The sequence below is a fragment of the Olea europaea genome, chromosome 12 (genome assembly GCF_002742605.1).
Source record: "Olea europaea var. sylvestris chromosome 12, O_europaea_v1, whole genome shotgun sequence".
Classification (NCBI taxonomy): Eukaryota; Viridiplantae; Streptophyta; class Magnoliopsida; order Lamiales; family Oleaceae; genus Olea; species Olea europaea.
The window spans coordinates 7,097,162-7,113,429 of record NC_036248.1 but is presented as its reverse complement, the minus strand read 5'-3'; the positions used below and the strand labels follow the sequence as shown (position 1 = coordinate 7,113,429).

Here is a 16,268-nt window from a genome sequence, read left to right as displayed (position 1 = left end):
TTGATGAACCATCAAGTCCGTATTTCCTTCATCATTCAGATAGTCCTGGATTGGTGCTTGTTTCTCAAGTATTAATAGGTGAAAATTAACCCTCATGGAGCTGTGCAATGATCATTGCACTTTCAGTGAAAAATAAACCATCTTTCATTGATGGATCTATCAAGAAACCAGAAGCTGCAAGTCCTGATTTGATCAATTCATGAATTCAAAACAATAATATGGTCATATCATGGATACTCAATTCGGTTTCGAAGGAAATTTCAGCTAGCATCATCTATGCGTCTACAGCTCACGAGATCTAGCATGATCTCAAAGAAAGATTTCAACAAAGCAATGGACCTCGGATTTTCCAATTGAGGAAAGATCTGATGAGTCTAACTCAAGATCAAAGCAACATAAGTGTGTATTTTACAAAATTGAAGACTGTGTGGGAAGAGTTAAGTAACTTTCGACCAAATTGCAACTGTGAAAAGTGTACATGCGGTGGAATTAAGGAGGTAAACAAATACTATTAGATGGAATACATCATGTCATTCCTTATGGGGTTGAATGAGTCGCTCTCCCAAGCTAGAGGCCAGATCCTACTTATGGATCCCATACCACCAATTAATAATGTTTTTGCACTAATGGTGCAAGAAGAGAATCAAAGGAAATTGAGCGCACAATCGGTGGGAAATGATGCAAATGATGCTGCTACATTTGCAGTAAAATCTGACAATATGAAGCCAATGATGAACTCTGGTTCTCGTTATGATGGAAATAGGATCAATAATTTTAAAAGGAAGGAAATGCCCTACTGTACTCATTGTAAGTACCATGGACATTCATTTGATAAATGTAACAAGATCCATGGGTATCCACCAGGATTCAAGTCAAAATCAAGGGATAACTTCCAAAACTATTCTGCAACTAATCCTGATAATCAGCTGTCAACCGTTCACCAAATGGATCAGCAACCTAGCATGGAGAATTTTATGCAAAACCTCAATTCCAGTCAATATCAACAACTGATGAATGTGCTGTCAAGTCACTTAGCTTCAAGTTCAAACGCTGCTTCCATTAATCAAGACAAACAGAACAATTCGGGAGCTACAGGTATTTTTGTCACTCTATATCTGATAATCTTGTCTTTGCTAATAAAGAGACATGGATGGTGGGCTCAGGAGCCACTAAACATGTATGCTGTGCTGGTGATGCCTTTATGACATTAGGAAAGGTTGATAATGCAAGTATCACTCTGCCAAATCACACACAAATAACAGTCAACTTATGTGGAGATGTCCGACTAAGCCCTAAACTGGTGCTGCATGATGTTCTATTCGTGCTACAGTTCAAACTGAATTTGTTATCCGTCAGTGCATTGACTATTGGTTCACACCTCACATTAAATTTTTCTCATGATCAATTTCTCATTCAGGAGACTACAACCAAGAGGATGATTGGCAAGGGTGATAAAGTGCACGGGTTGTATGTACTTCATACAAGTGATCTTGATTCATTTTTGAATAACTTTGTTGGTAATGTTTTTGCCCATATATGGCATAACATACTTGGATATCTGTCTTTTAAACGTTTAGATGTATTAAAAGATCAAGTAGCTTGTGATGTTTTGAAGTTGAATAGGTAGCTTCCTTGTTATATTTGTCCTATTGCTAAACAGCGAAGACTATCATTTGAGTCAAGTAATAAATTGTCCAGCAAGCCGTTTGATCTATTGCATTGTGATGTATGGGGACCATATCACATTCCTTCACACTCCGGACACAAATATTTTTTAACCTTAGTTGATGATTGCTCCAGATTTACTTGGATATATACGTTGCGTAAAAAATCTGATGGTGCAAAGGCTGTGCATCGTTTCTTCAGTTTGATTGCCACACAATTTGGTGCACAGATTAAAAGTTTCAGGTCAGATAATGCACATGAATTGTCTTTCAAAGAGTTCTTTGCTGAAAAATGAGTATTGCACCAATTTAGTTGCGTTGAAAGACCTCAACAAAACTCAGTTGTGGAACGAAAACGTCAGCACCTTCTAAATGTTGCCCGAGCCTTGTTCTTCCAGTCTAGAATCCCTATTAATTCCTGGTCTGAATGTGTATTAACAGCAGCTTATCTCATCAACAGAACCCCTTCCCCTATCTTACCCCATAAAACCCCTCATGAGATCTTATATGGCAAACCTGCTGATTATTCCAACCTTCAAGTCTTTGGATGTTTAGGTTTTGCATCCACACTCACAGCACATAGAAATAAATTCCAACCAAGAGCCAAGTTATGTGTGTTCTTAGGGTACCCTTTACGAGTAAAGGGATACAAACTACTCGATGTCGCATTAAAACAATTTTTTTTTATCCAGAGATGTTGTTTTTCATTAGGAAATATTTCCTTATCATACCATTGTAGAGTCTGATCAAGTACTAGATCCTTTTTCTGATCCAGTTTTGCCATCTCCTACATTGTCTCCTCATCTTGATTTACCCGTCCAACCAAACCAGATTCAATCTATTCCTAATACACAGCCTGCTGATCCTAATTGAGCTCCTTCTACTGGGATAAATCATCCTATACAGCTTTATAGTTTTGATTCCACTGACCAACCAAATTTCATTGAACCATCTGGTCATGATATTCGAAGATCTAGAAGATCCACCAGACCTCCAAATTACGTTCATGACTATGTAATCTGATCTCCCAATTTCATCACCATACTCCACCTTCCCCACACCACATTAGTCATTTCATTTCCTATCAAAAGCTGTCTAAGCATCACAGACACTTCGCCTTATCCATTTTATCACAGTTTGAGCCTTAATTCTTCCATCAGGCTGTCAAATTACCTCATTGGCGAGAAGCAATGAAGCTTGAATTGGATGCCATGGAAAACAACCACACTTGGTCTGTTGTGCCTCTACCTTCAGGGAAGCATTCCGTCGGCTGCAGATGGATCTTTAAGAACAAATACAAATCAGATGGTTCACTCGAAAGGCACAAGGCACGTCTTGTTGCAAAAGGTTACACTCAACAAGAAGGGTTGGACTACTTTGACACCTTCTCTCCAGTAGCTAAAAATGTTACTGTTAAAGTTTTACTCACTCTTGCAGCTTAATTCAACTGGCACCTAGTCCGGTTAGATGTAAATAATGCTTTTTTAAATGGTGATATATTTGAGGAAGTATACATGGATCTGCCACTTGGGTATGACTTACTTAGGCCATCCAAACAGGGGGGAAAACTCGTTTGCAAACTACATAAGTCCATCTATGGACTTAAACAAGCCTCTAGGCAATGGAATTCAACGTTTACTCATGCTCTCCTATAACATGGTTTCACCCAATCTAAGGCAGACTACTCCTTATTCACTAAAGGCTCTGAGGATAACTTTGTCGCCTTGTTGGTTTATGTGGATGACATTGTCATCATTGGACCAAATGTTCAGGTTATCAACTCCTTAAAGACATTCTTGCACTCTCAATTCAAGCTCAAAGATCTGGGTTGCTTGAAATACTTCTTGGGGATAGAAATTGCTCGGTTCTCATCAGGAATTGTTATATCACAAAGACAATATAGATTGCAGTTACTTGAAGATGCCGGTTACCTAGACTGCAAACCAATTAACAGTCCTATGGAACCAAGGTCAGCTCTCAACATACATGAGGGAGATTTAATTCCAGATGCCTCTCATTACCGACGACTAATTGGGAAATTGATATACTTGACCCTATCACGACCTGACATCACTTTTGTGGTACATAAATTGAGTCAATACATGTCTCAACCAAGGATGCCACACCTAAAGGTAGTTCACAACCTACTGCGATACTTGAAGGGCAATCCTGGACAGGGTTTTTTCTTTTCATCACAGTTGCATTCTAATCCAATTGTTCCAGTTCGGGCCTTTTCAGATGCTGATTGGGGATCGTGCATTGATACAAGAAAGTCTACCACCGATTTTTGCATATTTGTTGGCAACTCTATGGTCTCTTGGAAATCAAAGAAACAGCCAACCATCTCTCGATCATCTGCTGAAGCGGAATATAAGGCACTTGCCTCCACTGCCAGTGAGATCCTTTGGATCAACCAATTATTAAAAGACTTTCAACTTAATGTTTCATCTCTCGCCATACTATATTGTGACAACCATGCTGTCATTCAGATTGCCACTAACTCGATTTTTCACGAGAGAACGAAGCACATTGAAATCGATTGTCACTTCATTCGTGACAAGATCAATGCTAGGATCATTAAACTTCTACCGGTCCGTTCAAAACACCAGCTTACAGACGTCTTCACGAAGCCACTGCCTCCATCTAGCCTTACTCCTTTGCTGTCCAAGATGTGTGTAAAAGATATTTATAGCACCTCTTGAGGGGGAGTATTAGAAGCAATACCATTTGTATAGTTAGAACACGGTTAGCATGTTAGTGTGCTAGCTAGATGTTAGTTGTGCTAGCTGGATGTTAGTTGTATTGTTAGTTACTTTTGGCGCCTATTTATATTGTATAAACTCAGTCATTCCATGTGAATTCAGATAAATAATATTTCAGCATTTCATAGTTCATATTGGCTCTAATACATCAGCTGCCCGAGGTGCTGGGAAGTGGTATGGGGCCCACATGGTGGCGACAATGCTGACAGCAATATTTCAAGGGTCTGTTTCAGTGCTTATTTACACAAGGCCTGAAGATTTTCTTGGAAATCTGAAATCCTATGTGAGGGAAGAAGATGGGGTGACAATATTGAAATTGGCTGGTGGGTTGTGTGTATTGATTTTCTGCCTAGAATGGGTTGTTCTTACACTTGCATTCTTCTTGAATTACTATGCTTATGTACAAAAAGATGGGGTAAATTCTCATGCAATGAAGAATTCTAAGGTTCAAGATGAGGACGACTTGAAGAATTGGCCATGGCCTTTCCAAGTTTGATATTGTGTAGATAATAGGGGATTATCCACTTGACACATAATTGTTTGATTCGTTCATTTGTTGGTTGGTTGTCGACTCTGGGGATCTTGTATTAGTTTTCCTATTAAGTGATAAAGGTGTTGATTAACTATTCCAATGATCTCAATTCCATCATATTTATTATCATATACTTTGTATTTATCTAATTCATCCTACTGAACAAAAACTGTTTCTCATTCGTTTATGCATATAAGTGGACATGAGACCCCATTCCCTTTGTTAAAAAATAAGAAAAAAAGAACTCGTTGAATTTTTATTGTTGAAATTGCAAAAATCCAAACCTCGTAAGTTGCAAAACACATGAATTTATTTTTTTCGGTTGAAGCAATTCACACACGGTTGACCTTTTAAGGCTATGTATTCTTCTTCCTCATTAAATGCAATGGCTGGTTTCTGTTCTTTAATAATATGCTAGTTTACTAATTGTTTGCTGGTTTTAAAATTCCAAGTTTTTTTGAGGCCAAGTTTTGATTTTATAACATATGTTAAAAAAAAGGTTGAACCCAAAACTTGAGGGCCCGCCCCGCCCTGGAGTGTCGTGGAGGAGGTAAATCTCAGGATGTGTCGCAGCAAGTCAGGGAATAAGAACTTGTCCGTACACTAGTGCTCACAAAGAGTCCAATTTCATATCTCAAGAATCGAACCCTTACCATGCGGCTGCCAGTAAGGCTGAGATTACCTCACTCCTGTCCTTTGCACCATTGGGTTATGCCCTGGGGGGTTGATTTTATAACATATGTTGCCTGTATATTTTGTGGTTTTTGAGCGAATATTTAAATGTAAAAAATAAAATTCCATATATCACTACTATATAAAAAGGGCAATGTTTCATTACTGTAGAAAGAACAGTAGATTATTCCATTTAGTCTCACTGTAACTTTTTTTTTTATTGAGAGAAAGAAACGACGTCGTTTATCTTCGTGTTTGATACAGGGACTTTGTTGCTTTTCCTCAATTTACGCGGCGTGGAGGATTATGTTATAAAGTCATCTTTACTCTTTCTCCATTTTTACACGCTACAGTCATACCTCTCTATTTCTCCACACTATCTCTTTCACCATTTTCTCACGCTATCAACCATGTATCTTTAGAAAGTTTATTTCTGAGCACATAAGTAAGTTTAAATAAAAAAATTATTTTTATATATGTATGTAAAAGGTATATAGTAACCATTTGGTTTATCAAAAAATAATATCAATTAAAATGTTTACGAATCGTTTAAATAATAATTTATTGAGGAGGTTAATTCAAGAGCAAAAGTTTGAATTTCGTAAATATATGATAGAAAATATGTTTGAAGAAAAATAAAATTTAAAAACTGAAAACCAAACATGTTAACAAATGAATATATTTATTTTTCGAGAAATGAATTTATATATATATATATATATATATAGATATATAGTAACCATTTGGTTGACCAAAAAATAATATCAATTAAAATGTTTACGAACCGTTTAAATAATAATTTATTGAGGGGGTTAATTTAAGAGCAAAAGTGTGATTTCTATAAATATATGATTGAAAATATATTTGAAGAAAAATAAAATTTAAAAAATGAAGATAAAAAATGTTAACAAATGAATATATTTATTTTTCGAGAAATGAGTTTTTATAAAAAAATCATAAAAACATATTATTTTATAAAAATTATATTTGATAGATTATATAATTTTGAAGCACAATCTAACATATTAAGATTAGAATCATTTCATGATATAAATAAAATGAGAATAAAAACTCATTTCTCGAAAAATAAATATATTCATTTGTTAACATGTTTGATCTTCATTTTTTAAATTTTATTTTTCTTCAAATATATTTTCAATCATATATTTATAGAATTCACACTTTTGCTCTTAAATTAACCCCCTCAATAAATTATTATTTAAACTGTTCGTAAACATTTTAATTGATATTATTTTTTGGTCAACCAAATGGTTACTATATACCTTTTACGTACATATATAAAAATAATATTTTTATTTAAACTTACTTATGTGCTCAGAAATAAATTTTCTAAAGATACATGGTTGATAACGTGAGAAAATTGCGAAAAAGATAGTGTGGAGAAATAGAGAAGTGTGGTTGTAGGGTGTAAAAATGGAGAAAGAGTAAGCCTCCATTATTTTATGTATTTTTATTTTAAGAATATTAAAAAAATTAATTTGATTAAATTAAATTAAATTATTGTATTGAGAGTTAATGAAGGAAAAAGAAAGTAAAAAAATGCACGTTGGAGCCTCCGTAATTAAGGAGTCTCATGCTTGAGCTATTTCCATGAAGCCTCTGTATTATGGAGGTTAGGCATCCATAAAGCCTCCGTAATACGGATATGGAGGCTTTCCTCCATAATATATATATATATATATATATATATATATATATTAAAATTATTATTATTTTTTTAATGTTGTTAGCATGATGCATATATGGAAGAATATTTGTCAATCATCATAAACAAAATTTTTCACAGAATGCAAAAAATAAAAATGAATAATAAATATTCTTATTACGCTAATAAAATTACAATAATTTTTTTTTTACAAATAACATAAAAAAATTATTTTTATTTTCAACAAAAAAACACATTTAAAAATTAGTAATTTCATAACCAATTTTTTTTTTTAAATTTTCAGAAATACAATTATAAAAAAAGAAACAATATTGAATTACAACATTTAATCCTTAAGAAATTCAATATTAAATAAATTTTATACATTTATAATAAATTATAAATTCATATATGCAGCTTATCATATTTGCAGACAGTTTACCGTATTTGCAAACAACTTACTGTATTTGCACCTTACCGTATATGTTGCCTACTGTATTTGCAACTTACCTTATTTGCAAACAACTTACCGTATTTTCACCTTACCATATATCCTGCCTACCGTATTTGCAATTTATCGTATATGCTATATACCGTATTTGCAACTTGCTGTATTTTTATATACCGATTTTTGCACTTACAAATACCGAGAATGCAGAACACCGTACATTTACTTACCAAATCGAATTTCAAAAAAAATTCTAGATTTTTATTTTTTCAATATAAGTATAAAATAAAATTAAATATATATGAAGCACAAAATATAAATACATATAAATATAGTGCCGAGAGAAATCAGTATCGTAGTTTTACGTTAAAAAAATATTTTTTTTCAATTTAAAATTCTTTTTAATTCTTTTCTCTTCAAATTTTTTACTTACAAGTAACTTTTTGTAAAATATTTTCTGTCTTATACTATCTTTATTTTTTAATTTTTTGGGAGGTATGGAAATTGCGTGTTGCATTGTTTTCTTACAGTATAAATATTTTTTTATTAAAATTGAAAAAATTAAGTTTTTTTCATAAAGAAAAAAGAATTAAAAAGTATTTTAAATCGAACAAAATATTTATAATATGAATAAAATAAATAAAAAATAAATAAAAGAGAAAAAAATAAAAAAACGAAAAAGAAATCTCCATGCATCCTGCGCTAATGTAATGAACCAAACGATTAGATTTCACCAAATACTTCGAATCTTCAATCAATTTTGAAAAATCTACATTTTGGACGCTAATAAAAATACAATAAATACAAAACTCGTGCAACGCACATGTCAAAGGCTAGTTATTAGTTAAAAATTAATATCAGGGAATTGCCATCATATTATTCAGTAATAAAATTCATTTACGAACTGCATTGTCTGGCCCACAGGGAAAAATGTAAAATGTACGTGTTATTGCTAATAGATTTCTTCTACAAGAATTTTTCTATTTTTTAACTAGGGATCACCGTATTTTCCTATTTTCTCACTAAGGATCACAGTATTCAAGTGGGTTATAAAATGGTGAATATTGGTCTAATGTTGTGCAATATTTGTGATTGAATGTTGTGCAACATTTGTGTTTATAAATTTCCATTTTCAAATAGACTTGCCACTTTTTGATCAACTTCTATATATTTGAACTAAATGAAAGTGATAATACTAAAGTTTTGTAATTGTACCAAAAAAATAAAATAAAATTCAATTCGAACCCCATTTTTCCATCACCTTTCATCCTTTTATACAGGCTAATTGGCTCAAGCTTGCTATCCTGGTCATGTCAAGCTATAGCGTTCGGGCCTAGGACCGTGTCACCAACCATGTGAGAAATGTGATGGGTCTCAAAGTTCGGATGCACGATCATGATAGCATCTATGCCTTAAGTACGAGTCTTAAGCCATCATATCATTTTACTGATTGGTTGTTCTGGAAGGTACTGTCATCAAAGGGAAGTACTTCCTCTGTTATGTCATAATAATACTTTCATAGGATTTCTTTCATAGTCTGATTGTGACTTTCATGGGTAGAATATTGAACCAAGGTACTAAGCTTAACTATCTAGAACCTTCAAAGATAGGCTCTTTTGACAAGTCAATGGGAGTCCCTCGTTTATCCTATGTGGATATTATATGTTCCACAAAACACATAGTTTCTTTTCTAGGATGTAGGAACTAGGATACACAAACAACACAGAATGTTCGCAAGACTAAAGACCAAAAATGTAGATCTGAACGAAAAATAAAGAACACAATAGATTTTTCGGCCGAAGCCCCGAGGTTCAGCGATCAGTATGATCGCCTAATCCCCGTTGAGCATCCATGGGGGAATAAGCTCGAATCCACTAAATCAACCGGCCAAAACCAACAAAGTATCGATTACACGGAACACACAGTTCCAGATCGCACACAGCACAACAGCCTCTTACACAGTAAGAACTCACACAAGAGTTCACAAAATCAAGTTTCTCACTACCAAGATCACTCAAGATCAGAACGAAAGAATCACAAAATACACAGAGAGTAAACTCAAGGATATGCTGCGTGAAAATGAATGAGAGGCCAAACCCTAGAGTCTTCTCGACTCCTTTTAAAAGAAAGCAGCTCAATCACCTCAATCCAACGGCTCAACAGTCAACACTTGTCAAAGACCAAGAAAGTTGTTATTTCAACCAAAAACGCGTTTTAGTTAAGCTGTTGTAGTGGTACCGGTTTCTTCTTTAATTGGGTCATCAATCGGGTCATGAGTTGGTTTTTTTCACTTGGGCCTCTTAGTGTAGCTGGGCTGGACTCATAAAAGCAGCAACCCACTTCACATTCTCCACCTTTGCTGCTTTTGTGCCGACTCTAAATGTGGATTCAGGACTTATAACTCCATTTCATTTGCTCTTTATTACCCGTAAAAAGAAAATAAAGAAAAATCAATCTTCTTCAAGATTAATCAATCTTAAAGAATCAACAAATTTATTTATAGGGATTACCTTTGTTCTGACATCTGCTGGATTTACCTTCGTTGGAATTTTTACCAATCTAATATCACCCCTATCAATGATATCTCTAATGAAATGGAACTTAACATCTATATGTTTAGATCTTTCATGCAAAATAGGATTTTTACTTAGAAAAATGACACTTTGGTTGTCTGAACATAGCTCCACCTGATTTTCTGTTAGACCTAATTCACTAAGCAAACCCTTCAACCACAATCCCTCTTTCACCGCTTCAGTTGCAGCAATGTATTTAGCCTCGGTTGAGGACAATGCAACAAGTTTTTGAAGTTGGGATTTTCAACTAATGCATGTATCATTTATCACATAAAAGTATGCAGTTGTGGACTTCCTATTATCCGGATTACTAGCAAAATTTGAATCTACATATCCCTTAAGTCTAAGTCCATTTTTATTTGTTTTGAACATTAAACCTAAGTTACTAGTTCCTTTCAACTACTTAATCAGATTTTTCATGCATTGCCAATGTATTTCACCTGGATTACTCATAAATCTACTTAACACACTCATGGCATAAGCAATATCAGGCCTAGAGCAAATCATAACATACATAACAGATCCAACAGCATTAGAATAAGGTACATTTATCATTCTTATATGCTCTTCTTCATTTTTAGGCGATTGGTCAACAGATAGTTTCATACCAGCAGATAAAGGCAAACTAACAGGCTTAGAATCATGAAGGGAGAACCTTTTTACAACCTTATCAACATAAGATTTTTGTGTTAGAAACAACTTTCCATTTATCCTATCTCTTTTTATTTCCATGCCCAAAATCTTTCTAGCTGGTCCTAAATCTTTCATTTCAAATTCAGATTTCAGATTTTCTTTAATTGAATTAAGTGCAATAGAATTGTGACCAGTAAGGAGCATATCATCAACATATAAAAGCAGATAGAAAAAATTAGATTTCCCTTCCTTTTTGTAATAGAAACAGGGATCATATTCTGATTTCCTAAAGTTCAAACCTTGTATAAAAGAGTCAAATCTTTTATACCACTGCCTAGGGGCCTGTTTTAGGCCATACAAAGATTTATTTAAGAAACACACTAAATTTCCCTTTCCTGCTACTTCAAAACCTCTTGGTTGAGTCATATGTATGGTTTCATCTAAAGAACCATACAGAAATGCAGTTTTCATATCAAGTTGTTCTAACTCCAAGTCAAATTGTGTCACTATAGCAAGTAGGACTCTAATGGATGTATATTTAACAACCGGTGAAAAATTTCATTGTAATCTATCCCTTCCCTTTGATTAAAGCCTTTAACTACAAGTCTTGCCTTAAACCTCTTATCACTTACCTTTGTCTCACCTTCTTTGATCTTATAAACCCATTTACAATCAATCAACTTACAATCTTTGGGGTTTTCAACTAAAGTCCAGGTTTCATTCTTAAAGAGTGAGTTCATTTCATCTTCCATCGCTGCAATCCACTTAGGGGATTCCTTGGAAAATATAGCCTCTTCATAAGAGGCAGGTTCTAGTTCGAACAGATCAATTTCAGACTGATCAGATGCAAAATCAGCATGTTGATACCTTGAAGGAGGTCTTATTTCCCTCCTTTCTCTATCCCTAGCAAGCTGGTAGCCCTGCAGGTCATGTGCAGGCTTCAGATGCTGTTCATCTTCAATTGTTTCAACATCAGAGTCATCTTGGGGTACTACCTAGTGTGGCTCCACCTCAAATTGAGCCTGCTCATCAGTATTGTGGTTATCAAGATTAATTTCTGTGATAATAAAATCATCCTTTCCTAACTTCTCACTAGATTTGTCACTAAGACAAGGAAAATTATCTTCATTAAAGATAACAGATCTGCTTATTATCACCTTATAACCCCTCTCATCTCTTAACCACAATCTATACCCTTTAACCCCTTCTCTATATCCTAAGAACACACCCTTCAACGATCTAGGGTCTAGTTTTGACTCAGTATGATGTGCATAAACTGCACATCCAAAAATTCTTAGGTGAGAATAGTCTGGAATTGAACCAGACCAGATTTGTTCGGGAATTCTATTATTCAAAGAGCTGGAAGGACATCTATTGATAAGATAACAGGCTGTCTTTACAGCCTCGCCCCAGAAAACTTTTGGAAGGCCAGAACTGATTAACATACATCTGGTCTTCTCAAGAATTGTCCTATTAAACCTCTCGGTAACCCCATTTTGTTGTGGGGTATAGCTCACAATTTTATGTCTCATTATCCCCTGTTTACTTCAATATTGATCAAATTCGATATTACAAAATGCAAGCCCATTGTCAGTTCTCAAAATTTTTATCTTCTTACCAGTCTGATTTTCAATCAATACATTTCATTCTTTGAAAATTGTAAAAGTATCAGACTTAGATTTTAATAAGAAAATCCATGTTTTTCTTGAATAATCATCAATTATAAGAAGATAATATTTGTAACAAGATATAGTAAAAACAGGTGCTGGTCCCCATAAATCAGAATGTATATATTCAAGGACATCTTGGGATTTGTGCAGACCTGTCTTAAAAGGCAGTCTGACTTGTTTTCCCATGATACAGTGTTCACAGAAAGTCAATTTTTGAACACTGTCCTTTCCAAATGCCCCTTGAAACGATAGAGTTTTCAAACCTTTTTCACTTAAATGACCAAGTCTTTTATGCCACAGTTCTGATTTATCGAGATGCGTGACAGAGTTCACAAAATTTTTAGGTGAAATAATTCAGCACCTATTACATAAATTCCATTGAGCTTAGGTGAACTGACAATAAGTTCTTGATTTCTTGTTATATTTGTAAAACCAATTTTAATACTAATCTGGTATTTTTCATCATCAAGAACTCCTAGGGATATGAGATTCCTTCTAAGTGCTGGAACATATCTTGTATGTTTTAGTAACATATATTGGCCATTTTTAAATTTCAGCAGCACATTTCCAATTCCCTTCACTTGGCATGACTCATCATTTCCAAGTTTAACAAATCCACCATCTAGACTACAAAAGTCTGAAATGCAGCCAATATTGGGTGTCATATGAAAAGAACAACCTGAATCAAGGACCCAGTCCTGATCACTATTTTCAGTTAGAGACACATAGGCAACTCCAATATTGACACCAGCTTCTTTATGCTTATCAGCAACTACTAAAGAAGCATTTTCAGTGTTAAATCCATTCTTTTGGTCATTTGTCTTTTTAAAACAGTCTTTAATAAAATGACCAGATTTTTCACAGTAAAAACATTTTCTGTTACTGCTGCTGTTCGATTTTCCTTTAATTTGTTTCTTGTCTTTTCCTTTGGTGTTATTCCATTGCTTTTTGTTGAAATTCTTGTTCTTGTTAAAATTGGAAAGACTGAAATTACTGACACCTTTAACATGTGGTTTTTCATTCGATGACACACCCTCAACATGGAACACATCTTTGTGTTCAGTTTTTAATTCAAGTTCTTTGTTCAAAAAAGAACTGTGAATTATTTCAACAGTCAAATCACTCCTACCATACTCTAAAGTATTTCTTATGTCTTTATATTTATCTCCTAGAGCATTAAGTAGGCCCACTACCTTCTGTTCATCAGATATTTTCTCATCACAGTTTGCTAAGTCTTATGTGATCCTATTAAATCTGTCTATATTATCTCCCGTGTCATGATTAGGATCAAACTTAAAGCTAAAGAACTGTCTCCAAAGAAAGCATTTATTTGGAACAGTCTTAGTGAGATAGTGTTTTTCTAAAGCAGTCCATATTCCTACAGCAGTTTTAGTTTCTCCTACTTTCCTAATCACAGAGTCAATTAAGTGCAGAAACGAGGTGCTCCAGGCCAATTCATCTTATTCAGTTTTCCTAGCATCAGATAGGGTTTCTGGCCAAGATTTATCAATGGCCTTAGCACACTTTAACTGTAACATAAGTGCTTTCATTTTCTGGCGCCAGAGACTAAAGTCTCCTTTTCCACCCCAAATTTGGACATCTACCTTAGAGTTCATGGTGTGCAGAAGTGTGAATTGTACACAGATATGATATAACAAAATATTTCACAGCAAGTAATTCAGTCAACGAGATCAATGTCAAGATATTCCAATTTCACAGGATATGTTTATTGTGCTTAAGTGTGATGTGTACAGTAGTATATCACACAGATTAATACATAATCAATATATAGATCACCTAAGCATGCAATGAATTCAATACATAACTTACACACAGCAAGCTACCAAAGGAGTAACTGAAATGTGTGTACCTTGTAGCAATTATTCTTAAATAATTCAACACCTGAGGAAATCAAAGAAAGTATTAGTACAGTTCACATAGAAGGTACAACAATTTTAGCTATAGAAATATAATTTTTGGAATTGTAGGTTTCTTGAATCGAAGCCCTAATCTCCAAAGTTTGTAGGATTCCCTCAGGGAACCCTAGACAGAGGTAGAGTTAGGAAAGGTTCAATGAGACCTTGGTTTTGAAGAATGATTTTATTACCCAAAATAATATTTTCATAGACTGCAGGTACCAACACTACAATTATTTCACAAGAATGGTGTCTACTTAAAATTGCAGGTTCCACAACACCCAAACATGAAAAACATTTGTGTATGTCACCAAAGAAAATAAGATTCACAAATACTGCAGAGTTTACTAGTTTTACAAAAAACTCTATTTATTTTGCAAGAAACGTCACAACCAGCTGCAGCATAGAAGAAGTTCGCCAAAGGATACCCAAACGATTTCTGTCTAGTTTTAAAACCACACTAACACTGCCTATTTAAAAGAGAAACACTCAATAAGTGCCAAGAAATGTTACTCTTATGTGAGAAATTTCTTTTCAGAAACGACACCAACAAGTTTCAAATGCAAGAACAAAAGAAAAATAACTTTCTGTCAAAAATTTTAAAAACAGCAAGATCGGTTTCCTTTCAAGAAAATTCGACACCAACACTCGAAGATATAGAAGCACACTAACAGTGCCAAAACTTCAGTTTAACACTAAGACAAATGTTTTTCCAACAATAATGTTGGCAGATCTTAAAGATATGCCGTTTCTCTTTTGGCCGACGACTGGATTTTCAGACCCGTAACTAAGGAGACTGAAAAACAAGATTTCCTAAGCTCTGATACTACTATAGGAACCAGGATACACAAACAACACAGAATGTTCGCAAGACTAAAGACCAAAAATGTAGATCTGAACGAAAAATAAAGAACACAACAGATTTTTCGGCCGAAGCCCCGAGGTTCATCGATCCGTATGATCGCCTAATCCCCATTGAGCATCCATGGGGTAATAAGCTCGAATCCACTAAATCAACGGTCAAAACCAACAAAGTATCGATTACACGGAACACACAGTTCCAGATCGCACACAGCACAACAGCCTCTCTACACAATAAGAACTCACACAAGAGTTCACAAAATCAAGTTTCTCACTACCAAGATCACTCAAGATTAGAATGAAAGAATCACAAAATACACAGAGAGTAAACTCAAGGATATGCTGCGTGAAAATGAATGAGAGGCCAAACCCTAGAGTCTTCTCGACTCCTTTTAAAAGAAAGCAGCTCAATCACCTCAATCCAACGGCTCAACAGTCAACACTTGTCAAAGATCAAGAAAGTTGTTATTTCAACCAAAAACGCGTTTTAGTTAAGCTGTTGTAGTGGTACCGGTTTCTTCTTTAATTGGGTCATCAACCGGGTCATGAGTTGGTTTTTTTCACTTGGGCCTCTTAGTGTAGCTGGGCTGGACTCACAAAAGCAGCAACCCACTTCACATAGGATTATCAACACCATTAACTCTATTTATCTCGAAAACTAGCTAAAAAATAAAAGAAATGAAAAGGGAAATACTGCAACAAAGGAAAAAGAATGAAAATAGAAAAAAAAAAATGTACACTCTTTCTCCAAACTAATTTGCACAAATGAATTTTCAATATAAATATTTTGCTATTATTCTATATAATTAATCACAATATTCTTGAATATTGTAATTACATTGTAAAGATCAACTGGAGTTAGAAGAAGAGA

At 34.4% G+C, this 16,268-nt stretch overlaps 2 protein-coding genes across 2 annotated transcripts; both read left to right on the top strand.

Annotated features, from left to right (window-relative positions):
* Nucleotides 1-2,854: 2,854 nt before the first annotated feature.
* Nucleotides 2,855-4,366, top strand: LOC111406507 (uncharacterized mitochondrial protein AtMg00810-like). Its single transcript, XM_023035918.1, has 3 exons — nucleotides 2,855-3,030; nucleotides 3,102-3,126; nucleotides 3,341-4,366. Exons 1-3 carry the CDS (start codon nucleotides 2,855-2,857, stop codon nucleotides 4,364-4,366), a joined length of 1,227 nt encoding a protein of 408 aa, XP_022891686.1.
* A 68-nt stretch (nucleotides 4,367-4,434) lies between these two features.
* On the top strand, nucleotides 4,435-4,922 carry LOC111406505. Its single transcript, XM_023035917.1, has 2 exons — nucleotides 4,435-4,456; nucleotides 4,579-4,922. Exons 1-2 carry the CDS (start codon nucleotides 4,435-4,437, stop codon nucleotides 4,920-4,922), a joined length of 366 nt encoding a protein of 121 aa, XP_022891685.1.
* The last annotated feature ends 11,346 nt before the right edge of the window (nucleotides 4,923-16,268 follow it).